Source organism: Staurois parvus, unplaced genomic scaffold (genome assembly GCF_062004578.1).
Source record: "Staurois parvus isolate SC_StPar_1 unplaced genomic scaffold, SC_StPar_1.0 ptg000177l, whole genome shotgun sequence".
Classification (NCBI taxonomy): Eukaryota; Metazoa; Chordata; class Amphibia; order Anura; family Ranidae; genus Staurois; species Staurois parvus.
The window spans coordinates 8,086,352-8,114,171 of NW_028317973.1; the positions used below are offsets into that span (position 1 = coordinate 8,086,352).

General features: G+C 42.7%; 1 protein-coding gene across 1 annotated transcript in view; it reads right to left on the minus strand.

Moving 5' to 3' along the window:
- The window catches only part of LOC149462316 (cadherin-related family member 2-like), a 140,158-nt gene extending 133,219 nt beyond the window's left edge, over positions 1-6,939 (minus strand). The window contains exon 1 of the mRNA XM_089677134.1: positions 6,880-6,939. Within this exon, the coding sequence (XP_089533260.1) occupies positions 6,880-6,939 (60 nt within the window). The remainder of the gene's footprint in view (positions 1-6,879) is intronic.
- Between the last annotated feature and the right edge of the window lie 20,881 nt (positions 6,940-27,820).

The following is a 27,820-nucleotide window of genomic DNA, read 5'->3' on the forward strand; positions in this document are numbered from 1 at the left end:
AATGCCGGAAGAGGAAGAAATTTCATGTAAACCAATTAATTTACACATATTGGGATTTTTTTTAGCAAAGACATGTAGCAGAATACATTTTGGCCTAAATTTTTGACAAAATTTGATTTTGTAAATTTTTTTACTGGACATGTTGAATAGCAAAAAGTAAAAAAATATTGTTTTTTTGCACTGACACTGTTCTAATGGCACTGGGCCCGGAAGGGATTAACATGAGGGGTGATCAAAGGGTTAACTGTGTGATGGGTGTGTTTTACTGGGGAGCGGTGTGTTGGTGCTTCACTGTAATCACAGTGCTCTAGATGGCTGTGCACAGTCATCCAGAGCAGTGTGTCCGAGCCGACAGGGAGGAGGACTGTTAGTAAACAAAGTAGCCCTCCTCCCCATCGGAGATCCTTGGTAATCACCAGGCGCTGGCAGGTAATCACCGGCCGGGACTTGGTGATTGACAGCCGTGGCTGCGAATGGTGACGCAGGTAGGGCTCGCTCGCACCCCCTACCCGGAAATGCAAAATCACATATATATATGTGATTTTGCGCACCCCTGCTGCCCTGTAGCAGTATATCTGCTATAGGGTGGCAGGGATGTGATTAATCCCAGACCCTATATCATTCATAAATATATTAAAACGTGCACAGCTCATTGTGAATTCCAAAGAAGACTGTGAGCAGGCAGGTAGGTTTCTTTTATTGAAGAAGAGACATTGTATGTCTCTGCTGCAATAAAGAGCCTGACTCTGCTTTAAGAGCCCATATACACCACAACAGTTGAGCTGTGCTGTTCAACACAGGCCCAACACAGTGACACGTTGAAATGCATTGTTTCAAATATGCCCAGGTGTAGTATGCTGGGTGAAAATGAAACATGCTGCATTTAAATACAGAGGGAAATGAATTACAACGCATCACAGTGCAGTATTTAGACTTCAGCTGCGAAAAAAATGCACATCAACACAACATGTTAAAATTGGGTGTCAACGCGCATCAACTCAATTGTGTTTAACGAATGTCAATGCATGCTTTACGCCATGCACAAGGTATAAATCCAGACTAAATTGAAACTATGGGCGCAAATCAAAAAGCATGTTTGATGCAATTTCTCCATTTTATTACCACAGCAGTTTTTGTTTTTTATTCCCTGAAATATATAACTTTATTATCTGTTTATCCTGCCACTGGGTCTGTAATTTTACAATGCAAGAGTGACAGTTACAGGTTTAGGAGAAGCATATACCACAGATAGGAGTGCTACAAATAACAGCCTTTACTGATACAGCACTGTTTAAAATTTTACCCAATAAAAAAAACAGTGGCTGATCTGCTTACGGTGGCTGATCTGCTTAGCTCAAGTCAGCCTTTAATTTGTTTGTGGCTTACTAAAGTCTATTTAAAGTGATTGTAAAGGCTAAAGCTTTTTACCTTTAAAGGATAGGTTCACCTTTTCACCAAAATAATAAATGCACATTTTTTCAGGTAACAAAATGTGCATTTGTTGTTTGTGGCTGCAGGAGCCTGTAAAGCATTTCAACAGTGATCAGATCGCTGGTGCCATGCAGGTCTCCTGCAGACCTGTCAGTATATCTGCTTACCTGTACAGGATGTACTGGCAAGCAGGTATACTGACAAGAAGAATCAATGAACTACCACGGTCAAGGCCGCTGATACGGGGGTCGCTCCGGTCCTCCTGCAGGGGGCCCGGGCAGCTAACAATTGTCTTTCTCCTCCTGTCATTCTCCCTTGCTGCTACATGTGTGGCTAATCCACACTCACTTCCACAGCCTGCTGTCATTCTCTCTCAGCAGGGGTCAGTGCTCTGAAAGTTAGCTGCACTATCCATTCTGCTCCCTCAGTTTAACTCAGCATCCATCACATCGCCTTACCTCTGATTGTAACTTTGTTTCTCAGTCCCCCTTCCCTCCTCCATATTCTTGACCTACTCGCGCTCTCACTCATATATCTCTCCCACCCCCTGCAATCACACTCCAATCTTTCTCCTTTCTCGATCCTGTTGACTGTGCCCCGGTCAGGCTTCCTCCATTCCTTCACTCCTGTGCTCCCAGTCCAATCTATCCTGTCTCACTGTTTATCACTCTGATCCAACTATCCTTCACTGCTGTCTCCCACATCATTTTGCCTCCTGATCAGCTACATTCCCTTCTGTGGCTGTCTTTTATCTTCTCCCAGCCTGGCTTGGTATTCTTTATGTAGCTGGGTTTCCCACTCCTCTCCTGCAGGCTGGTTCCCTTCAGGTCACCCTCCTTGCTACAAACTTTTCATTGTCTATCCAATGCAACTTTTCTACTTTGCGTTTTCTGTGTCGTCATCACCCCTTTCCTCTTCAAATCCAAGTATCACTTTTCAATGCCTTTTTAACCGTTTACTAACCAGTCTGGTTAATGTGTCCCATTTGCTATCCCCTACTCAGATCTAGCATAATTAGATTCTTAAGGTCTCATGGATTGCTGTGTTCACCTGCAATGGTAAGAACAGGTGTTTTGTGCTTCCCTGTGCAGACAGTTTGGGGTAGATTTACTAAAACTGGTGCACTCAGAGTCTGGTGCAGCTCTGAATGGTAGCCAATCAGCTTCTAACTTCAGCTTGTTCAGTTAAGCTGTGGCAATAAAACCTAGAAGCTGATTGGTTTCTATGCAGAGCTGCACCAGATTTTGCATTCTCCAGCTTTAGTAAATAAACCCCTTTGATTGATGTCAGTTAGAATACATACATTTATTTTATGCAGTTAGGTCACATGCATTCATATATATATTTTTTTATTTTTAGTTTGGTTGGCAAAGGAATGCTGTATATATCTTTAACAAATATTTATATATTTATCTTATGCGTTTATGTCACATGCATTTTTATTTGTACTCGTGAAGTGTGAATACACATTGATGTGAGGTGCACCCGATCACGATTTCCCAATTAGTGTTTTATCACAGTATTGTTTTCACTGCATTTTTGAGTTTAGTTCAAATTGGGTAGCACAGAAGTCACACTACACTATAGATTTGATACCTGCATGGATATCAGATTGGAAGCAGCATATGAGTGCATGCAGCCACTGTGTTCTATTTGGCATCAATGGAACTGTCTGCACAGAGATGCACAAAACACCTGTATTTACCATTGTTGATGAACACAGCCATCCATGAGTGTATGCTTTTCTATATCCCATGTGAACAAGACATAACGAAGTCTCACCACTAGTAAAATTGCATCCACAACTCGAGATCAGTCACGTTCCCTTACCTTATCAATCTCTGAAACTGATCACCCTGTGGTTCCCCCTGCAGCATAGACACCTTCTAGTCTTCTCATCCCTGCCAGTTTTAGGATGCTGCAGGGGGATCCACAAGGGAACAGGTTCCAGTATTTAATAATATCAATGATAATATGCTGCGCTACATATAAAAATGCACAAAACCTATAAAATATATACAGTCATGGCCGAAATTGTTGGCACCCTTGATATTTCTCCAGGAAATCATGTATTTCTCACGAAACGTATTGCATTAACACATGTTTTGCTATACACATGTTTATTCCCTTTGTGTGTATTGGGACAAAACAAAAAAAGGGAGGAAAGAAAGCAAATTCGACATAATGTCACACAAACCTCCAAAAATGGGCTGGACAAAAGTATTGGCACCCTTTCACAACTGCGGATAAATAAGAATGTTACAAGCATGTGATGCTCCTGTAAACTCACCTGGGGCAAGTAACAGGTGTGGGCAATATAGAAATCACACCTGAAAGCAGATAAAAAGGAGAGACGTTCACTTAACCTTTGCATTGTGTGTCTGTCTGTGCCACACTAAGCATGGACAACAGAAAGAGGAGACGAGAACTGTCTGAGGACCTGAGAACCAAAATTGTGGCAAAATATCAACAATCTCAAGGTTACAAGTCCATCTCCAGAGAACTAGATTTGCCTTTGTCCACAGTGCGCAACATTATCAAGAAGTTTGCAACCCATGGCACTGTAGCTAATCTCCCTGGTCGTGGACGGATGAGGAAAATTGATGAAAGATTGCAACGCAGAATAGTCCGGATGGTGGATAAGCAGCCCCAAACATGTTCCAAAGACATTCAAGCTGTCCTGCAGGCTCAGGGAGCATCAGTGTCAGCGCGAACTATCCGTCGACATTTAAATGAAATGAAACGCTATGGCAGGAGACCCAGGAGGACCCCACTGCTGACACAGAGACATAAAAAAGCAAGACTACAGTTTGCCAAAATGTACTTGAGTAAGCCAAAAGCCTTCTGGGAAAATGTCTTGTGGACAGATGAGACCAAGATAGAGCTTTTCGGTAAAGCACATCATTCTACTGTTTACCGAAAACGGAATGAGGCCTACAAAGAACAAAACACAGTACCTACGGTAAAATATGGTGGAGGTTCAATGATGTTTTGGGGTTGTTTTGCTGCCTCTGGCACTGGGTGCCTTGACTGTGTGCAAGGCATCATGAAATCTGAGGATTACCAAAGGATTTTGGGTCGCACTGTAGGGCCCAGTGTCAGAAAGCTGGGTTTGCGTCCAAGATCCTGGGTCTTCCAGCAGGACAATGACCCCAAACATACGTCAAAAAGCACTCAGAAATGGATGGCAAAGAAGCGCTGGAGAGTTCTGAAGTGGCCAGCAATGAGCCCAGATCTAAATCCCATTGAACACCTGTGGAGAGATCTTAAAATTGCTGTTGGGAAAAGGTGTCCTTCCAATAAGAGAGACCTGGAGCTGTTTGCAAAGGAAGAGTGGTCCAAAATTCCGGGTGAGAGGTGTCAGAAGCTTATTGATGGTTATAGGAAGCGACTGATTTCAGTTATGTTTTCCAAAGGGTGTGCAACCAAATATTAAGTTAAGGGTGCCAATACTTTTGTCCAGCCCATTTTTGGGGTTTTGTGTGACATTATGTCATATTTGCTTTTCTGCCTCTGTTTTATATTTGTTCCAATACATACAAAGGGAATAAACATGTGTATAGCAAAACATGTGTTAATGCAATACCTTTTTTGTGTGAAATACTTGATTTTCAGGAAAAATATCAAGGGTGCCAACAATTTCGGCCATGACTGTATGCATAGAATGGTGATGGCAAAAAATAAAATTATGTGACACAAAAAAATGTAAATAATATTCAAAAAAATATATATAAACAAAATCCAATTGTTTGTGTTCTCCTGTGACACCTCCTTGGGATAACGACCACTGTGTGAATCTGTCACAGAATTCCAGTGCAAAACATCCTCCACCATATATTTGCTCACCTCTAGCAGTATGACCTCACATTATACAATGTTTTGGTCTAACTGCACTTTTGGTCCCAAATGTATGGACTCTAAAGATCAAATTGCTGAATAATAGCTCCAAAAAATGCTCCCTCCAGATAACCTCCTCAGGCTCAGCTGTGTTCCTCATAAACAAAAGCTCAAAATAGAGCTTTATCCTTTAAAAACTTTCATTGCACATTAAACATAAGAGATGCACTCACGTTCCGTAGGTCCATATCTGCACCATGTATGGTGAACATCCAGTAATGTACTAATTGGGCACAAGATGGCAGTGTCATCCCCAGCAGTATAGAACCAGTCCATGCTCCAAAACATCACTATACAAAGTATATAGCAAGGCAATGCACGGGCCCTATGTACTGTATACCTGCAATTGCCTACAGATATGACAATCCTGGAGCAATGTGTGGATTACTACTAATCCACACGTCATCCGCACGATGTTGCCATTCATCGGAATAGCGGTAGTAGTAATCCACACACCGCTCCAGGATTGTCATATCTGTAGGCAATTGCAGGTATACAGTACATAGGGCCCGTGCATTGCCTTGCTATATACTTTGTATAGTGATGTTTTGGAGCATGGACTGGTTCTATACTGCTGGGGATGACACTGCCATCTTGTGCCCAATTAGTACATTACTGGATGTTCACCATACATGGTGCAGCTATGGACCTACGAAACGTGAGTGCATCTCTTATGTTTAATGTGCAATGAAAGTTTTTAAAGGATAAAGCTCTATTTTGAGCTTTTGTTTATGAGGAACACGGCTGAGCCTGAGGAGGTTATCTGCAGGGAGCATCTTTTGGAGCTATTAGTCAGCAATTTGATCTTCAGAGTCCATACATTTGGGACCAAAAGTGCAGTTAGACCAAAACATTGTATAATGTGAGGTCATACTGCTGGAGGTGGGGAGATATATGGTGGAGGATGTTTTGCACTGGAATTCTGTGACAGATTCACACGGTGGTCATTATCCCAAGGAGGGTTCACAGGAGAACACAAACAATTGGATTTTGATTATATATATTTTTTTGGAATATTTAATTTGAATAAATGTTTTTTGTGTCACATAATTTATTTTTTGCTATCACAATTCTACGCATATATATTTTATAGGTTTTGTACATTTTCATATGCGCAGCATATTTTCATTGATATTATTCATTATTTAGCCCACTGAGACATGGGTTGTGTTCACTAGCGGCTACAGTATTCATATCATACTTTATATTTTGCATTCACCATAGTAAGCGCTTGAATTTATTCTCATTTTATTAGGTGCCAGTATTTGCCCCCTGCCACACAGATCACCCTCCCTATCCAGGTACTGACAGCTCCCGCCCATTCCCACAGCTCCAATGCCTGTGTTTAAAAAAAACTGTAAAAAAAATGAATGGCTCATTTATATAGGTGCTCTGGTGCGTACCGCGTGGATGAGCAGTTTGTTAATGCAGCTGGAGTTGCCTGTTACTCTGTAGGGATGCAGCATCTGTACAAACACAGCTGCAGGTTTTAATTTGTGCTGTAGGTGAGCTCTGAATGTCCACTGTCTGTATTCAGGGCTGTACACCTACATCCACACGCCTGTCAAATTCAGACCTGTGGCTGTGTTCATACAGCTGCTGCATCCCCATATCATAACATAGGCTGACTGCACTCAGCTCCAGCCATATAAACAAACTGCTGATTCACACTGTAGAGGCCACAGCACCCATGTGAATGAGCCCCAAAACCTCATTTACACAGAGCTTTATTTATTACCTCAATACACTTTTACCTTTTAGATTTACCAGGAAATATGTAAGTTTGTAATTATTTTAGTGTATTTTCTGCTGGTGGGGGAAGGGGGCCCTGTCTGATAGGCTGTATGGGGTCCCGTGATTTCTAACAGCAGCCTTGACCATGGTGCTCTACAGCGGCATGGAAGTTCATTGAGAACTACAAGCCGACAGCCGGTAAGGCATTTAGTTCATTAATTCACAAAACACTGGGTATGAATGATATGGTCATGTGGGCAGAACCTCACACATCCATGCTGTTTTTAACAAGTGACATCAAGTATGGGGAACTTCTCATATACTTCTGTCATTGGGAACATGCTACATGTTCCACCCTAAAACAGGTGCAACATGTAACATGTTCCCAATGATGAATGTATCCTTTAATGCAACCTCTGTATTAAGGTAAAAAGCTTTCATGCTTTGTTCTTACCTGAGCCCAATCTTGATCCAGCACTGTGCCCAACACAGAGCTGCTGTCTCTCTCCTCACTGTTCAGTGACAGAAGTGGTAGCCATTGGTTCCTTCTGATGTCAATCACAGCCTGTGAGGAAGGAGCAGGGAGCTGGGCCAAGCCTCATTGTGTGTGTCTATAGATGCAGGTAACACACCTTGGGCTTGAGTCTACAGGTGTGCCACCATAGGAAGTGGCTTCCTACAGTGGCATACTGAGAAGAGGAGGAGCCAAGAACACTGGCGGGCGACCCAAGAAGAGGAGAATCAAGCTGGGAAGTACCAATGAGTGAGGGATCTGCTGAATGAGGGTAACAATGAGCTGGGGATTTGCTAAACAAGGTTACTAATGAGCTGGAGATCTGCTGAGTGTTTTACTGGGTAATACTGAACTGGAGGTATAACTGAGCCAAGGTTCTACTGAGCCCCTTTAAAACAAATAGAAAATCAACACACACAGGGCATTTGCCAAGCTTCAATAAAGCTTCAAAAAAGCATCACAGAAGCCATAGGTGTGCGCATGGGGTGTGTCAGTTGTGCCTGAGCACACCCTAATCACCCTGTTTACATTAGCATTATCCAGAGCTTTCTTTCAGCCAGAGTTCCACCACCTTTGGTAGCCCTGTTGCCTCCAACCTGTCACTATACACAGAAGGCAGTAGAGGAAGTTACTGCACTATTCACTTCCTCTACCACCATCTGTGTGCTATCGTTAGGCACCCAGAGAAGAAAATATGTTGATGGGTTCCTAGATCTGCAACTGTCTTAATTCCTGTGGCGCTTGGGGATGCGATTTAACAGATACTGTGCCGGGATCCAGCGATGTGCTCACCCACGCTATTTTTTCCTTTGGTCTTCTGTCCCCGGAACCAGTATCTCAGCAGTGGGCACCCAGCTGTGACACATTGCCCAATACACATGCACGAGCTGCACTGCGCATTGTGAATTTGTCCCGCAGTCCTCTGGGACCTGTTACATGCCCCAGAAGGCTGCAGGAAGTGGGGGGGGGAACTCCAGGTACCCCCCCCATAGAAAAAAGTGCCAATTCCTAAAGAGGAGGAGCGAAGGAGGACTTAAAGTGGAATTTCCCCTTTTGGGTGAAACTCCAATTTAATAACCAGCTATTCACGAATCAATCTGGATTATTCGTTAGTTCACATGCTTCAAACATCCAAATGAAACAAATGAATTTTGTTGTTTCATTATCATTTATATCAGATTCTTTGAAAGTCATTACTATTGTGATTCGGATACATTCGAATCTCTGAATAACATAAATTTTGTCCAAATTTCGATTCATAATAAAACAAGTTGCACTTGTCTACAGTCCAGGAGTCAGATCATTTGAAAATTCCAGCTAAATCATACATGAATTTTGCTTCAGGACACATTTATTAAAAATATAAAAAAGATAAAGAAACAAGAAAGCATTTTAGAAAGTGGCTACAGGTCAATTGAACTGGTTGATGAACATGAGAAGTCAACTCATCAAAAAACTACAGTGTATTGTAAAGATTTAAAACATAGCATCACTATGCTTTTCAGACGAGGAAGTTGCCATCTTAGCCTCTGTTTGACCTGCAACTGCCATGATGCTGCACATGTGATCAGATATGACACCAGCCATTGATGGTTTTTGACAGTTTGGTTGAAAGCACAAGCAAATGTGACAGTTACATTCCTGGAAAATTCCTGGAATGTAACTATTTTTTGAAAAGATTAACTTGCTTGGTTTAGTTCCATTTTAACAATTTTTTTAAATCATTAAAGCGGTAATAAAAGTAATTTTTTTTTTTCGTAAAATAACAAACATGTCTATACTTACCTTAACTTACTGTGTGCATTGATTTTGCAAAGAGCAGCCTGGATCCTCCTCTTCTCAGGTCCCCTACAGGCTCTCCTGGCTCCTCCTTTCTGCCGGGTGCCCCCATAGCAAGTAGCTTGCTATGGGGGCACCCGCTGCTTCCTGTGTCCATTAACAAACGGAGCTTTGGTTTGGGCCCACCCCCTCTGTCTTCTCATTGGGTGACTGGCTGTGATTAACAGCAGTGGGAGCCAATGGCTCCCGCTTGCTGTCTCAGCCAATGAGGAGGCAAAGACCTGGGAAAGGTTGTGCACATCGATGGATCGCGATGAGGCTCAGGTAAGTATTGAGAGGGCTGGGGGCACTGCTGCACACAGAAGGTTTTTTAACTTCATGCAGAACGAACTGCACTCCTGTGATCCACAGGAAAAGTACAGCCAAACAAGCTTTAAAGCAAACTGGCAAAATGTTTTCTGTATAACCCCTTAATAATCTTAGTTTACTCTAATCAACCCCAATTAACTCCTTATTCACCCTATCCATTACATTTTTATTTTCCTGCTGATTTAGTTTTTTCATTTCTACTTTGTTAACCATTAATATTTAAACTTTTTTTTTTTAATGTTTGTTTTGTTCATTAATATTTTTACACATTTAACATATACTTACACATTTCCCAAAATAAACAAAACAAACTTTATTTAACCACATGCCATGCTGAGGATTTACCCCCCCCCTTTCTGACCAGGCCTTGTCTTGCTATTCGGCGCTGCACTATTTCAACTGGTAATTGCGCAGTTGTGCAATGCTGTATCCAAAAAAATTTACATCCTTTTTTCAAACAAATAGAGCTTTCTTTCGTAGTATTTGATCACCTGTGCACTTTTTATTTTTCGCACTATAAACAAAAAAAGACCAAAAATGTTGAAGAAAAACAATATTTTTTACTTTCGGCTATAAAAAATATATAGTAAACTCAAAGTTAGTCATAAATTTAGGCCAAAATGTATTCTGATACATATTTTTGGTAAAAAAATCCCAATAAGTGTATATTGATTGCTTTGTGTGAAAGTTATAGCGTCTACAAACTATGGTATAGATACTGCAATTTACACCATTTTTTTGCTATACAGCGCTGGACTTGTTTAACTGACAATTCGCACTATAAACAAAAAAGACCCAAAATTTTGAAAAAAAAATATTTTCTCATTTGTCATAAAATACAAAAAAAACTCAAATTTTGTCATAAATTTAGGTAAAAATATATCCTGCTACATGTTTTTGGTAACAAAAATCCCAATAAGTGTATATTGATTGCTTTGTGTGAAAGTTATAGAATCTACAAACTATGGTATAGATAATGGAATTTACACATTTTTTACTTTCTGACTGCTCATCATATTTCTTGAGGTGCTAAAATACCAAGGCAGTACAAACACCCCATACCCCTTTCTGGAAAGTAGACAACCTAAGCTATCTGCTGAGAGGCATATTGAGTCCATGGAAGATTAATTTTTTTCCACAAGTTTTTGGAAAATGACAAACACGTTTTTTTTTTTACACAAAGTTGTCACTTAAATGATATATTGCTCACACAAGCCATGGGTATATGTGGAATTACTCCCCAAAATACATTCTGCTGCTTCTCCTGAGTATGAGGATACCACATGTGAGACTTTTTGGTAGGCTTGCCAAGTAGAAGACCCCAAAATCTAATAAGCACCATTAGGCTTTTAAAGGGCTTTATTTCCTCATTACATCGTTTGTACTGTCCTGGTATTTATATTTATAAATCATTTAAGTGACAATTTGTTGTGTAAAAAAAAAATGTTTTTTGTCATTTTCCAAAAACTTGGGGTAAAAAAATAAACTCTTCTATTGACTCAACAGGCCTCTCAGCAAATAGTTTGGGGTGTCTACTTTCCAAAAAGAGGTCATTTTGGGGGTGGGGGCATTTTATGCCCAGCATTAGAAGTTTATGCCACACATAACTCATTCTTCTAACTACTTGAAGACCAAGCCTTTTCTAACACTTTTTGTTCACCTGAAAAAAAACTGTATTTTTTGCTAGGAAATTATTTTGAACCCCCAAACCTTTATATATTTTTTTTACAGCAGACACCCTAGTGAATAAAATGGTGGGTGGTGCAATTTTTAATGTCACATAGTACTCGTGCAGCAATTTTTCAAACACAAACGTTTTGAAAAAAATACACTTTTTTTTACTTATAATGCACAAAAATACAATACTGTATATTGGCCAATTATTTGGTAAACTAAAAAAGATGATGGTATTCCAAGTAAATAGATACTAAACATGACATGCTTTAAAACTGTGCATGCCCCGTGCAATGGTGACAAACTGCATACATTTTTAATATTCTTTTGGACTGTTCGTAAACAAAGCAGCCCTCCTCACTGTCGGTGATTGTCGGTAATCACTGGGCACCGGCGGGTAATCACCGTCCGGGACCCGGTGACTGACAGCAGCGGCCATGAATGGCAGCGCGGGTAGGGCGTGAGGGTCCCCTACCGGGAAATGCAAAATCACATATATATATACGTATATATACGTGATTTTGCGCACCCGTGCCGCCCTGTAGCAGTATTTCTGCTATAGGGTGGTCGGGAACCAGTTAATTTGTAAATAACTTTGAAATGCTTTGTACCAGAATCATCATTTTAGTGTAATTTTGAACAGGACAAACTACAGAATAAAATGCACACTTTTTATCTGCAGTAACACTATTTATTTTTAAATTAACAGTGGTCATAAAAAGAAAAAGGGGCATTTTGTTTACTATTGTTGCGCTTAATTGTCTAAGGATTTTGAATAAAAAATAATTGTTGCAAGACAATAATCATTAAAAAAAAAAATCCTTGTTTATCCTGAAAGAAAAACAATATATGTATTACCTTGTTATCTTAACCACTAGGGGACCGCCCACAGTACATTTACTGTGGCAAAGCAGCCCCTGTAGGCAGGATCACATTTATAGACATCATCCTGTTTACATGGTAGGGGGCGTGCGTGTGGCACGCGACCACCCTGCCCGCGGCACCAATCGCGGCTGCGGGTGTCAATCACCGGGTCCCGGGCGGTGATTACCCACTGGGTCCCGGCGATTGCCGGCAAACACTGACGCGGAGCACAGCTGCATTGTTTTCAATGCAGCTCTGCTCCCTGTCAGTTTCCAGCACACTGTTCTGGAGAGCAGAGCTTTAGCTTTCCGGGACAGTGAGTTCCTGTAAAGAACACACCCCCGCCCACTAGTAAAACACTCCCCTCACACAGTTAATCCTTTGATTGCCTAAAAATGTTAACCCCTTCTTCCCCAGTGCCATTAGTACAGTGTCAATGCTTTTTTTGCACTGATCACTGTATTGGTGTCACTGGGCATGTCAGTGACCCCAAGTCAATTCCCCCCCCAGTGTCAGAATGTCTGCCGCAGTCCCGTCATAAGTCACTGATTGCCGACATAAGTCGCTGATCGCCGCTATTATTAGCATACAAAAAAAAGTATCTATACCGCCATTTGTAAATGCTATAACTTTAACGTAAACCAATTAATTTACACGTATTTGGATTTCTTTTAGCAAAGACGTGTCGCAGAATACATTTTGGCATAAATTTATAATGAAATTTGATTTTTAAATCTTTTTACTGGACATGTTTTATAGCAAAAAGTGCAAAATATTGTTTTTTTCAGAAAATTTACTTTTTTTTTATAGCACAAAACATAAAAAACGCAAAGGCGATCAAATACCACCAAAAGAAAGCCCAATTCATGGGGAAAAAAGTATGTAAATTTCATTTTGGTGCAGGGTTGCATGACCACGCAATTTTCAGTTAAAATGACACAGCGACATAACACAAACCGCTTATGTAACCGCTTCCTGACCGCCCTATAGCAGAAATACTGCTACAGGGTGGCACAGGTGCACAAATCATATATATATATATATATATATATATATATATATATATACGTGATTCACACTCCCGTGGTTTTCACGCCCCTCCCAGATAGCGTCAGATTTCTTGTCAGTACACCAATCATCACATTTAACCCCTTGATTGCCAGGAACACGCTCATACACATTAAACCTCCATTGCTAGTATAGTGTCTGAACGGATCAATATCTTTGAACAGATCAGCACTATACCAACGCTCACATTACTATAGCATCCCCAAAAATAAAGCGTTAGCAGGATCAGACCCGACACCTGTCAGCACCTGCGTTTAGCCCCTATGTTTACCCCCCCTTCTCCCCCAGCAAGTGCAGTGTCAGTAGGTCACTGTCACTTGATACCTTGGACACAAAACTGCAGTGTTCGCAGAATCAGGCCTGATCTCTGTAAGCACTTGCCGGTAGATTTTGATGACTCTCATATGCAGCAGAGTGCCAGTACTAGTACCACGCTACCTTTTGGTGAACTGGTGAGTACTAGTGGCCTAGTACTTCCTGGTCTTTCACATACCTCTTAGATTGTAAGCTCCAAGGGGCAGGGCCCTCCTAACTCTTGTATTGAACTGTACTGTTGTTGTATTGTTGTGATAATACCAGCACTGCAGTATGACTTGGTGATGTGGCGAGTCCCATAAGTGTAGTACAAGCTGGTGCGGTGGCGAGCACAAGTATTGTCCCGCAACCACCACGAATTCGCACACAGGCCTGTAGAGCCCCAAGGATCCTTCCGGATGTGCTTGCAAATCCCGATTGGCAGCCCACAAATTCTGCAGCACCCGTACTTTCCCATTCACTGCCCAACCCGGAATTCAGACGGATATAGCAAATTTAAATACTTCCCTTAATTTTTTGGAGATGTTTTTGTCCCGCAACCACCCCGAATTCGCACACAGGCCTGTAGAGCCCCAAGTATCCTTTTGGATGTGCTTGCAAATCCTGATTGGCAGCTCACAAATTCTGCAGCACTCGTACTTTCCCATTCAATGCCCAACCCGGAATTCAGACGGATATAGCAAATTTAAATACTTCCCTTAATTTTTTGGAGCTGTTTTTCATGGAAGATCTGTATACATTGATTGTGGATCAAAGCATTTTATATGCACAACAATTTATCTCCACCAACCCAAATTCAAACCTTGCCAGACCAATCGCATGGAAACTCATTACTGTTTCCGAATTTAAATTTTTTTTGGACCTAACCCTCAACATGGGTAATACTAAAAAAAATTAATTGCGGTTGTATTGGTCCACAGACCCGATTCATCATATGCCCATGTTCTCTGCTGCCATGGCCAGGCATAGATATGAGAGTATTTCTCATATCATGTGTTTTTATGCATTTCAACGACAATACACTCTGTCATCCTTGGGGTGACCCTGAATTTGACCGGCTCCACAAAATTCAGCCCCTTATAAATCACCTTAACCAAAAATTTGTAGATGTCTATACTCCCCAGCAAAAAATCTGCGATGATGAGTCCCTCATTAATTTTTCTGGCTGCCTTGCATTCAAACAATTTCTCCCCAGCAAGCGTGCCAGATATGGGGTCATGATGTAGAAGACCTGTGAGAGGACAACAGGCTATACTTATAAGTTTCGGATTTAAGAGGGAAAAGATAGTTTCATGGAGCCCCCCGGATGCCCAGACTATATGGGGAGCAGTGACAAGATAGTTTGGGACTTGGTGTCATCCTTTTTCCATATGGGGTACCACTTAGACGTGGACAATTTTTATTCAAGTGTGCCACTATTTAGACATTTGTACAATCTTGGAACTGCCGCTTGTGGCAAAGTGTGACCTAATATGTGCATGCCATTAGAAGTGGGTGGATGCAGGGCGGTATATTCTAATGGTGGGCATACCACACACTTTTTCTGGCAGAGATTTCTTCTCTTTTTTTCATTCAGTCCACAGGCTGCATACGAAAAAAAAGAACATAGCATATGCAGTAATACCTCGGTTTACGAATGCCTCTGTTGACGTAATTGTCGGTTTATGAATGAAAATCCATTGAAAATAATGCCTGGGGGGGGGGGAGATGGCAGCTTGGTGAGTGAGCTCCGTGAGCCGCCAAAGATATCCAGCAGTTCACAGCGACGTGAGTCAGCGGGGATACCCGCCAAATACACAGGGAGCCCTCGGAGAGAGGGGGGCACTGAGTGGGATTAATGGGGAAGAGGAAGAACAAGGAGGGGCCGTGCAAAATAAAGGAGTTTCTTACTCCGGCGGGTGGCCCCTCTCCTCAGCATGGCACTGGTCTCAGTCCCTCTTCTGAGCTACAGGGACACGTGGGAGGAGATGGCCAGATCTCCCCCCTGCATACTTCCAGCCAGGGGCGTATTTTCCGCAAGGCAAACTAGGCAGTTGCCTAGGGCAGCACTTTTTAGGGGGGTGGCACGGCGGTAGTGCCACCCCCCCTTCGAAAGGGACAGGGGTAGGGCCGCCATGGCTGAGGGATCGGTGTAGCGGCAAGATCTGTCCCCCCATGAAGATCTGTCCCCCTAACACATCTGCGCATGTCACCGGCTGCAGAGGAGAGCGGATCCCCGGAGTGCGCTCGGAGCATGTGAGGGGTGGGGCCCGCTCTCAGTGTGCCGGGCCCGGGATGTGCAGGAAGGTCAGAAGGAGGAAGCAGAAGAGGACGAGGTCAGGGGGGCGGAGCCCGCCCGCTCTTTTGCAGCCGCCGGAGAACCTGGGGGAGAAGGGATACCATCTGAAGGAGCCCCTGCTGGACAGGTAAGAGCTTGGAGGACTGCTGCATCCCCACTCCTGTCACACTGTCCCCTGATACACTGCCCCCCACCTGTTCCACTTCCCCCTCCTGTCCCCACTGCCCCCCACCTGTCCCTCTGCACTCCTCCTGTCCCTCTGCCCCCCACCTGTCCCTCTGCGCTCCTCCTGTCCCACTGCCCCTCACCTGTCCCACTGTGCTCCTCCTGTCCATCTGCCCCTCACCTGTCCCTCTGCACTCCTCCTGTCCCTCTGCCCCCCACCTGTCCCTCTGCGCTCCTCCTGTCCATATGCCCCCCACCTGTCCCTCTGCGCGCCTCCTTTCCATATGCCCCTCACCTGTCCCTCTGCACTCCTCCTGTCCATCTGCCCCTCACCTATCCTTCTGCGCCCCTCACCTGTCCCACTGCCCCTCACCTGTCCCACTGCCCCTCACCTGTCCCACTGCGCTCCTCCTGTCCCACTGCCCCTCACCTGTCCCACTGTGCTCCTCCTGTCCATCTGCCCCTCACCTTTCCTTCTGCACTCCTCCTGTCCATCTGCCCCTCACCTATCCTTCTGTGCTCCTGCTGTCTATCTACCCCTCACCTGTCCCTCTGCGATCCTCCTGTCCCTCTGCGTTCCTCCTGTCCATATGCCCCTCACCTGTCCCTCTGCACTCCTCCTGTCCCTCTGCCCCCCACCTGTCCTTCTGCGCTCCTCCTGTCCATATGCCCCTCACCTGTCCCTCTGCACTCCTCCTGTCCATCTGCCCCTCACCTATTCTTCTGCGCCCCTCACCTGTCCCACTGCCCCTCACCTGTCCCACTGCGCTCCTCCTGTCCCACTGCCCCTCACCTGTCCCACTGTGCTCCTCCTGACCATCTGCCCCTCACCTGTCCCTCTGCACTCCTCCTGTCCATCTGCCCCTCACCTATCCTTCTGTGCTCCTGCTGTCTATCTACCCCTCACCTGTCCCTCTGCGATCCTCCTGTTCCACTGCCCCTCACCTGTCCCACTGCGCTCCTCCTGTCCCACTGCCCCTCACCTGTCCCACTGCGCTCCTCCTGTCCCACTACCCCTCACCTGTCCCACTGCGCTCCTCCTGTCCCACTGCCCATCACCTGTCCCACTGCGCTCCTCCTGTCCCACTACCCCTCACCTGTCCCACTGCCCCTCACCTGTCCCACTGCGCTCCTCCTGTCCCACTGCCCATCACCTGTCCCTCTGTGCTCCTCCTGTCCCACTGCCCCTCACCTGTCCCTCTGTGCTCTTCCTGTCCCACTGCCCCTCACCTGTCACTTTGCGCTCCTCATGTCCCACTGCCCCTCACCTTTCCCTCCCTCTGCAAGCTTCGCCTCATTGCCGGTGATTGGCCTCCAGATCTGTAGCTCAGCAAAGGCACACAGGCGGCCAATCACAGGCAAGGAAGCGGAGCTTGGAGAGGAGGAGCTGAGCGGCAGCGCAAAGATTGAAGATCGAGTGAGGGAGTAGCTGGAGCCAGTGAAGTGGAGGAGAGTGGCTGGAGAAGGAAGACAGCTGATGGGTAAGTGTCTGTGTCTGGAGGAGGGAGCCTGGGCTGGAGCAGGGGTCAGCACAGCGATGTAAGTATAATTGGTGTCAGTGGGAGTAATAGTGCCCCATCATTAGTGTCAGTGTGGGAGGAATAGTGCCCCTTCATTAGTGTCAGTGTGGGAGGAATAGTGCCCCTTCATTGGTGTCAGTGTGGGAGGAATAGTGCCCCTTCATTGGTGTCACTGACACCAATGAGGGGGCACTTTTCCTCCCACACTGACACCAATGAGGGGGCACTATTTGATGACAGCCAATGTCGCCTCTTTATATACCATCATTTCTCATACTCATGGTAGGGAAGCAGTGGAATATTTTCTAAAGAAAGATAATACTCTAACAGACCTTCAGATTAATTTTGTTCTCTCTCTTTTGGATTTTGCAATGCAAATAAACTATTTTTGGTTTGAGGACATTTTCTATTTACAGAATAGAGGAGTGGCCATGGGTGGAAAATTAGCCCCGAGAATGGCCAACCTCTTTATGGCCAAATGGGAGGAGGAAGTTATCTAACGTTCTACATGTCCACATCTAATCTTTTGGAAAAGCTACATTTATGATGTCCTCTTCATATGGGAAGGGGGTACCAGGAGTGTTGATGGATTTATTTCTACACGTAACAGGAATAATAAGGGTATAGTCCTTCAACACGAATTGAGTCAGGTAGAAATTCATTTTTTAGACTTGAAGATTAGAGTGGAGCATGAGAAGCTAGTTGATAAACAAGAAGACGGATAGGAATAGTTTTATTGGGTCAAAAAGTTGTCACCATCCATCGTGGTTAGTCAGTTCCTAAGAGTCAGTTTCTTAGGCTTAGACGGAACTGCAGTAAACATGCTGACTTTCTAGTGGAAGTTGAATGTTTGAAATCGGCCTTCATAACCACGTATTCTACCCAACATTATGATGTTAAAAAGATCTTTAAGAAGCACTGGAGTGTATTATTATTGTATATGATAAAATTTTGGATCCTTTGCTCCCAGATATTCCTTCTGTTATGTTTAGGGCCACCCCCCCCCCTTAAAATTATCTTTGGCCCCGAATGTTATAGCAGCTCCAAAGAAATCCTTCATGTTTTGTGACAGGAAAGTATACTATCCCTGTAAGAAATGTGCAGTGCATAGGGTTAATGCATGTAAAAATAAAAAAAGTTTTTCTTCTACCACCACTAATGAATCACACAAAATAAAAAGTTTTATAACTTGTACTACTAAAAATGTAGTTTATTTAATTCCAATGCAAATGTGGGTACCAGTATATTGGGAGCATTGTTAGAACTTTTCAAACCAGGGTAAAAGAACATATTGCTAATCTAAAAAAGCGTTTTCCTAACCATAGCGTTTCCAAACATTTTGCCCTCTATCATAATAAAAATCCAGAGGGTATGCCATTTGTCGGCATTGATACCATTTCTAAAAAATGGAGAGGTAGCTATATTAAACGTGACATTTCTAGATTGGAAGTATGGTGGATATGGTGGACACTTTGAAATCTTTTGTGCCCCATGGTCTCAACACCGCGTGGGATGTAAACGCGTTAATTAATAATGGGTGAATTTAGGTGTAATTTTTTGTTTTTTACATTTTAATTTTTTTAATTAATTTCTAAATTATTTTAGATATTTAATATTAGTTTTATTAGTATTTTTAATAAATATTTTTGTAATTATTTTAGTTTTAAGAATATGTGAAAGGTGTAATGGTCTATTTTTGTACTTGAAAGCATCTGATAATGTGTTGTTAATTGTATTATGTACACAAGATAGCGCCAGCTTCAGTTGTGCTATGTTCAGTTTGTAATGAATAAAATATATATATATATATTTTTTTTTTTTTTTTCCCTTTTATAGGTGTTTATTAACACAGGAGAGGATTTAAGTAAATATAATGTATCAAGAGTTGTCATATGTCCTGAATGTCCCATATATTCTGTCCTTTGGGACACTGACACTGGCAAAGTATGAGGACAAGTTTGGCTTCATAGCTGGATTTGTCCTATTTCCCTTTGCTGTATTTGCTATAATAGTGTAAGAGAGGAGCTGGGCTCCCTCCTCCCTATATAAAGGTGTTGTGCTCCTACGCCAGGCCCCTGAAGACGTCATAGATGACAAAACGCGTTGGGAGGAGTCAGAACGCATGACGTCAGCACGCACTGGAGCGCGGTGGCCATCTTGTTGGTTAGAAACTTACCGTTTGGTTATATGGTGACATGCTGTTTTAAGTATATTTTGATGTACATATAATACTACGTTGTAAGGCAATAAATTCTGCTAATTATACTGCACCAGGAGGATACTTTTGCTTTTTGGATGATTTTGTCCTCTTTGCTAAATATAGACCTAAAATAATGAATTATCCTCAATTTATCTGAAGTATCAGTTTGGGAGCTCATGCCTTGATTTGGGAATCCAGTGAGAGTGATCCTATTGGCGTCTATTTACATCCAGTGTATGGATTGCACCGTATCCCCTCAAAGTCAGCAATAACGGAGTTCGTCATCCTAATTTGGTATCTGTACTATGCTTTTCTTTACCGTCACTTAATTGTGGGGTCATATATGTCTGGTAAGCGGCAGTATTTTTTGAGGTGCTGGTGATGGTGGATCCCCAGTTTATTTTTATTTATATTTTTTTATATATAATATATTTTATTTGCATATATATTTTTTTTTGGAATCACATTTTCCCTGAAATTATTTGAACTTTCATTTCTCACTAAAGATTTTTGTTTATTACATTTTTTTTTCACATTATTGGACATTATAATTTTTATGTATTATTTTTTATGGTTAGTAGTACTTTTGAATGTATAGCGCTGCACTTTTTTGTTTATTAGCTTTTTGTATTGATACCTGCGATACTGTGCTGGCTGCTTCAATTCATATATTGTGTGATATTTAATCATATATAGCTTGGAAAATTTAAAGTGATAGTACAGGAGATGACCAGAGACTGCGGACATACTACAGGAGATGACCAGAGACTGCGGACATAGTGCAGGACATGACCAGAGACTGCGGACACAGTACAGGAGATGACCAGAGACTACGGACACAGTACAGGAGATGACCATAGACTACGGATACAGTACTGGAGATGATTTGAGACTGCAGACACAGTACAGGAGATGACCAGAGACTGCGGACACAGTACAGGAGATGATTTGAGACTGCGGACACAGTACAGGAGATGACGTGAGACTGCAGACCTTTGGGGAGCGGGTAACCGAATTTGACAGGTACCTGCTCCCACTTCCAATGGGATTGCCTAGGCCATTGGATGCAGAAGTTGTCCTCCCTGCCTTCCTTCCCGTAGTCTTCTGGGACACGTGACAGGTCCCAGAAGATTGCGGGGCCATTCCTAAAGCGCAGCACCTCTCGCTCATGCGCAGTGGGCAACTGGCTATGAATCCGCAAGCTGTCACAGCTGGGTGCCCACACTAAAGATGCCGGCGCCAGGGAGAGAAGACGGCCGGTGAAACCAGCGGTGGTGAGGACACCACTGGACCGAGGAACAGGTAGGACCAAGCAGCAGGTTCTGCTGCACAGAAGAGCCGAGCGGCTGGCCCGGTATTCTAACACAGTGGCAGCGACTGGGGGCCACTCCATATTCACTCTATAAGACGCACAGACATTTTCCTCTATTTTTTTGGGGGGGGGGGGAAGTGCATCTTATGGAGCAAAAAATACTGTACGTGATCGCTATGATTTGTCATAGCGATCACATGTCACCCCAGCCACTCACAGCGTGCCCCAGGTGGTGCAACAGTTCAAATGTGTACCAGTACATCATGCCTGCAGCTGCCACCCGTTCACAATAAATGTACTATGGGCAGGCGGCACATGGTTAAACTGAAGGTGTTGTTTATATGGTGGAGGTTTACATGTTCTTTAAGCCTGGGTTCACATTTATAGTTTGAATGTGAATCACGTCGCATTCGGTTCCAGTGCGGTCCAAAAAAAGCTGCCTGCACATTTTTGTTGTGCTATATGTGGTGCGATTTGAGCCATTTAAAAAATAATGGGCACAAATTGCACCACATATAGCTGCGCTGGAACCGAATCGCATATGTGTAAACCAGGGCAAGGAATGACAAAGTTATCGCCAAATAAACAGGTCCATAGCGGAAGTGTAAAAATGACTCTGGTTCATAGGGGAAGAACAGGTGTGAGAGGCGAAGTGGTTAAAGAAGAATTGAACTCTGAAACAACTAGTCACCAGCAGCTGTGTGGAGGTAACCTTAGTAGAGGTCGGCTTTTGTTCCTTATGTCATAACCTTTAGCAAGGAGAATAATGAGTAGCACAGTAGTGACTGTCTTCTCCAGTTCTGGTAAATTCTCCTCTATGTATTAACCACGTCAGTGATTTATGAGCGGCAAAAGCAATATTGAGGGTGTGTCTCCTGTAGACTCTGATCCCTGTAAGTTTTGCCAAGTCACTAAAAGCTCAGATAAAGAATTTATTGGCTGCTAACTAGGGCTGAAAGAACTAATCAACATAATCGAATATGAAAATAGTTGTCAACTATTTTCATAATCGATTAGTTGGTCAGCCGATTAGTTGTCCTGCATACAGAATGCATTATTTGTTTACATATCAGAAAAGAAATTACATACAGCTCAGTACATAGTCCATACATGTCAGCAAGTGCCTGAGAACTTGTGAATGTGTGAGGAGCAATGCCTCATGAGATATGTAGTCCTGGGCAGGAGACAGAAGTGAATGATTCTAAAAGCACAATTTTTTTTTTAACATTCCTACAGGGGCACTCTGTACTATACTTTGCGGCTTGCTATAGGGGCACTCTACAGCAAGAGGAGCAAGAAGCTCCGGCAAGGGACCCCAGAGGAGGAGACCCAGGTCTGCTCTGTGCAAAACAGAGCAGGTAAGTAAATGTTCACTTGGACTCTGTGCAGGGAAGATCAGCATCTGAACCCAGAGAAGCTGGAGGCTGATAGACTGGAGGTAATAAAAGGCATTACAACTAAAATTTTAAGTAAAAGTTTACCAGTATTCTACATTATATTTAAAATAATTATATCCATGCAAAAAAGTATCAGCCTTTAGTACTACTTTAACATAAAAAGCTTTTTATCCCCCTCCACCCTTCATATAGCTTTATGTCTGAATCCCAGTTAAAATACCCTGTATATCCTACTTTTGGGTATATTTATTATTAAGTGTTCTTGCATTGCAAGACCACTTACTGTTATCTCACATATATATTCTTATTATTATAGCCAAATTTACCACCCTAACTCCTCCCAGTTTTTACACTACATAGACAGTAATATACCAAAACGTGCGGATTGTTCCCGGTTGGTGTCCTATTACTTTGTGGAACGTTTCGCCGAATGGTTCACGAAATATCGTCATTTTTGTGGTGAAATTGGTCCCAGAGGAATGAATGGCGGAATGTTCAAAACTAGAGTGGGAGCTGACAAAAGCTAGAGTGTGAGCTGAAAAATCAGGACATGATTTCTAAACTGCCATCACTCCCTCATTTTCAAGCCCACCTACACAAATCTTATATCAAAACGTTCAGCTATCCCTGCTGCCACTAAAAATGTCCACGTCTAAGCCATAGTCCTGATAGTTTTCACAATATCACAATTTGTTTGCAACTCACGTCGCCCATTCACATTCATTGAAACTCCACTCTAGCCACCTCAAATTTGAAGGGCAATTTTCTAAACTGCGACTGTGCCTTCATTTTTAATATTTCAGAGACATACTATGCATCACAATGTAGGTCTGGGTCTTGTGATTCTCACAATATAAAGCTGTTTGCTGTAGGAGTTATAGTTTTAAAACTACAACTGTCTTAAGATGGCAACCGCCAGTGAAGTGAGCAAGTTGGAGCAGTTTGTTTTTAACCGCTCCTCTGCTCTTGCTGTAGAGTGAATTGCCATAGGAACCCAGGTGTGTGAGCAGGCAGCAGAGTGACAAAAGTTACTCCGCTCACTCCAGTTGTAGACTACTGGTGGAGGCAAGAACACTTCACACAATTTCCCCAGAAATTGTAGCTTTTCTAGTTAAATATATGACAAGTTATTTTTATATATATATATATATATATATATATAAAAATACTTTCACTGTTTCACAGTATATATTAACCCCTTGTAGTAGTGATTATTTGCTGTATTTGTGCTTTAAAGGGATAGGATAAAAAAAAAGTCATCATATGAATCTGTATGGCCATCATTAAGCTTGGAACACATGCTCCGCATATCAGCTGATTCCGCAGAAACATTTGAACTATGTGTACAGCTGTCCTTCCAACAGAGGCCGGTCTAAGGATTTGATGAGCACTTGCAACCAATGGCTGCTCCCTTGTAATAAGCAGGTAGCTTGTATCAAGCTACCTGTCTATGACAAGGGAGTCTGTCATACATAATATTATATTACAATCCTGTCTGAAAATCTGCAAAACAGCATTTTAGGTCTATTTTAAATTTTTTCTTTGATGATATGTACCAGATTTAACCTGTAATAGTGTATACATCTCTTCTGTCTGTTATTCTCAGAGTGGATTAGATATTTTGTTCCCGAAACATTCAGCTGGTTATAGCTGGTTATTTGTATTTACCACTGCAAATAGATATTCAAGAATAAATTGTCCTTTTTTTTTAACTTTACATATTAACTAAATTATACAGCAAACTTTGAGGTTTTTATCCGAATAATTGAAACAGTAATCTGCCAACAAATCGATGAAAATTATTGTTAGTTGCACCCTCACTGCTAACCAATAAAGGAGTTTGTGGGGGTGTAACAATGAATCAACAAAATGAATATCCAAATTCCCACTAACATGCAGTTTGAGCAAACAAGGACCCTTGGGGAAAGTAGTATGTTGGTGAAAATGTTCTACCTGGTTGAAATACTTTATAATGACACCAGTCTTAAAGTTGTCTACGGATGTCTCCCTTATCCAGAAGAGCAATACTGGAAGAATTAGGCTACAATTTCAGCATTAATTCCAGAAATGTAAAGCTGCCCACTAAATATTCACAAAAGATGACTTAATTTTCTCAAACTGTACAGAATTACATGAAATTTAGGAATAATGCTGACTGCAGATGTTCTGCTTCATTTTAGTTTAAGAGTTCAAAATAACTGAAATGTCATCTAGAAATGCATTCTTATCTGGATTTTGGTAGGAATTACAAATCTGAATTGGATGCACTTATCGTTGCAATATCGCAGTCCTTGCTCATCACCGTCATTACTAGTGTTAAAAAAAAAAATGAATAAACTTCAGTATATGTACCATAGTTTGTAGACACTATAACATTTGCACAAACTAATCAATATATGCTTATTGGGATTTTTTTTACCAAAAATATGTAGCAGAACACATTTTGTCTTAAATTTATGAAGAAATTTCATTTTTAAAACTTTTTATTGGATGTGTTTTATGGTAGAAAAGTAAAAATATTTATATATGTTTATAACGCAAAAAGTAAAAACCACAGAGGTGATCAAATACCACCAAAAGAAAGCTCTATTTGTGGGGAAAAAGGATGTAAATGTCCTTGGGTACAATGTTGCATGACCATGCAATTGTCAGTTAAAGTACTTTAAAAAATGGTCTGGTCAGGAAGGGGGGTAAATCTTAAGGAGCTGAAGTGGCTAACAACCCGGAAATTTCCTTCAAAGTAAGCTTTTCAACATTTGCAGTTTATTTATGCAGTTTTGGGCAGGGTGATGATCACTGCTTATATACAGTATCCATCTATCCTGCAGCCACAAATATAGATTGTTACTCAATGTCCAGCCTAAGGCAGCCATTTTGCCTATTTACCAATTCTCATGATAAATATTTGCCAATTAAGAGCGTGTTTTAGTTGGATTTGTGCAAATTTGCTATTATAATTTTCAGCTCTAGGTATACTAAAAAAATGTTATTGAGTTTATAATTGGTTCTAAAAATGTATGCTTATCAGTGGTATATTTTAGTTTTGTGCTGCCATAGGCAAGACAAAATTGGGTGCCCCCGCCATCTAAGATTGTTCTACCCCTTCCTGTATAAGATTCACCCCCTCAGGACAGGAGGAGTGCAGCATGACGGTGGGGGAAGAGGGGTAGGGAGTTAGGAGGGTAGAGTGACAGGGGGGCTGGAAAGGAAGGGAGCAGATGGAAAGGAGGGGGGAAGCAGGACAGGTGGGGAGCAGCGTGACAGGAGAGGGGAAACGTGATGGGGGGCATGGGACAGGTGGGGACCAGTGGGACAGGTGGGGGGCAGCATGACAGGGGAGGCAGTGTGGTAGGTGGGGGGCAGTGAGACGGGTGGGGGGCAGAATTATGGGGGGGAGGACAGTGTGATGGGGGCAGCTTGATAAGAGTGGGGACCTGTCCAGCAGCGGCTCATCCAGATGGTGCCAGGATCAGTAGCTGAGCCTGTGTCCCATCTCCACCAGGATCTCCAGTGCCAGCTGCAACAAAGAGCGTGCGGGGGGCTCCTCCATCCTGACCTCGTCCTCTTCTTTCTCCCCTCCAGGTCCTCCGCTGGCACACCCTGGCCTCACCCACCCCAATGCACACTGACAGCGGGCCCCAGTCCTCGAGTGCTCCCTGGATCTGCCCACCACTCAGCCCTCTTCTGCAGTCGGTTCCCTGGCCCCTGCTTGTGTGTTGAGTAGGCTTGGCTGTCCCCTCCTGATGGCAGCTCTGCCGCTGACACCCACTGTGTCCCTACTGTGTGGGGGCGGCACCACCCCCCTTGTAAACATGCCACCCAAGGCAAATGCCTCGTTTGCCTCTCAGCACATATGCCCCCAATGTTTACTAGACTTTGCATCACAATTGATAGGAAATTTCCCCAACGGGACACCGCTGGAAAAAAACAAAAACTGAGAGGGATTATAACCCTCCCTCCACCCTATCCAAAATGGAAAAAAAGTTTTGCCTTTAGGCGGTATTAAACCCACAACCAAAAATATAATATAGTAGCTTACCTATCCTTAGATGTGGTGGATACATTAGTTTTCTTGTTTTTATATGCATTTACCTTCTGTTTTCACCTGGAGATGTGGCCAGTAACACACCTTTTGTATTACAGTGTCCACATTCTGGAGAAAGGAGCACAGGGGCACATTTGGTCACCAGTATTGTCAGTCTGTGGGGAGGGGAGTGGTGGATGTACTAGATGATTTAGATGCACTAAACAAATTGAAGCTGAATTCCAGCTTACACTTTATAAGCAGTTGCAGCAAACAGTTTGTTCACTTTTTGGGATAAAGGTTTTACATAAAGCTGATCACTGTAAGCACCCCTGTAATTAGTAAATGGTTTCTCTCAACCCTGTAACTGCTACAACTAGCAGGACAGCTTGTTCTTCCTGAAAAACAATAGATTTACTGGCCAGATCACTAGGTGAAGATAAAAGAAAGCATAAAAAAAGAAAACTAATCAGCCATAAACTCTAAGAATTGGTAAGCTGCAATATAATAAATATATGTAAGAGAGAAGAGCTAAATAAAATCTAAATTCCATATCTTATATGATTATTTTTTTAGAACTTCAATTGATCAAAAGCGGTTCAAAAGGTGTCCAAGAATAAAAAATAATATGATTATTTGTACAATGATGTCTATATCCAATATGCAATGTAATATGTTGCAGCTGTTATATACAGGTGACAGGTTTATCCTGTCATCCTCTCTTTAAAGTGACACTAAAGGCTTAATTTTTAAAAAAAAAAATAACAAACACATCATACTTAGGGGTTTTGCACAGAACAGCCCAGATCCTCCTCTTCTCGGGTCTCTCCATGCTCTCTTGGCCCCTCCCTCCTGTCAGGTGGACCCCACAGCAAGCAACTTTGCTATGGGGGCACCCACTGCTCCATGTATCCATTCACACACTTAGTGGGACTCGGTCCCACCCCCTCTCTTCTCATTGGCTCGCTGTCTAAGCCAATGAGAAGAGGGAGCCCAGGGATAGCTGAGACTCCAGTGAACATTGCTGGATCGAGAGGGGGCTTAGGTGAGTATTAGGGGGGCTGGGGGCGCTACTGCACAGAGGTTTTTTACCTTCATGCACAGAATGCATGAACGTAAAAAAAAACTTGAGCCTTTACAACCACTTTAAATTTAGCTGTAACAAACTTGCTAATGAAAATAAATACAGTTGCAAGAAAAAGTATGTGAACCCCTTGGGATTACGTGGAGTTTTGCATGAATTAGGCATAAAATGTGCTCTGAACGTTATCTAAGTCAC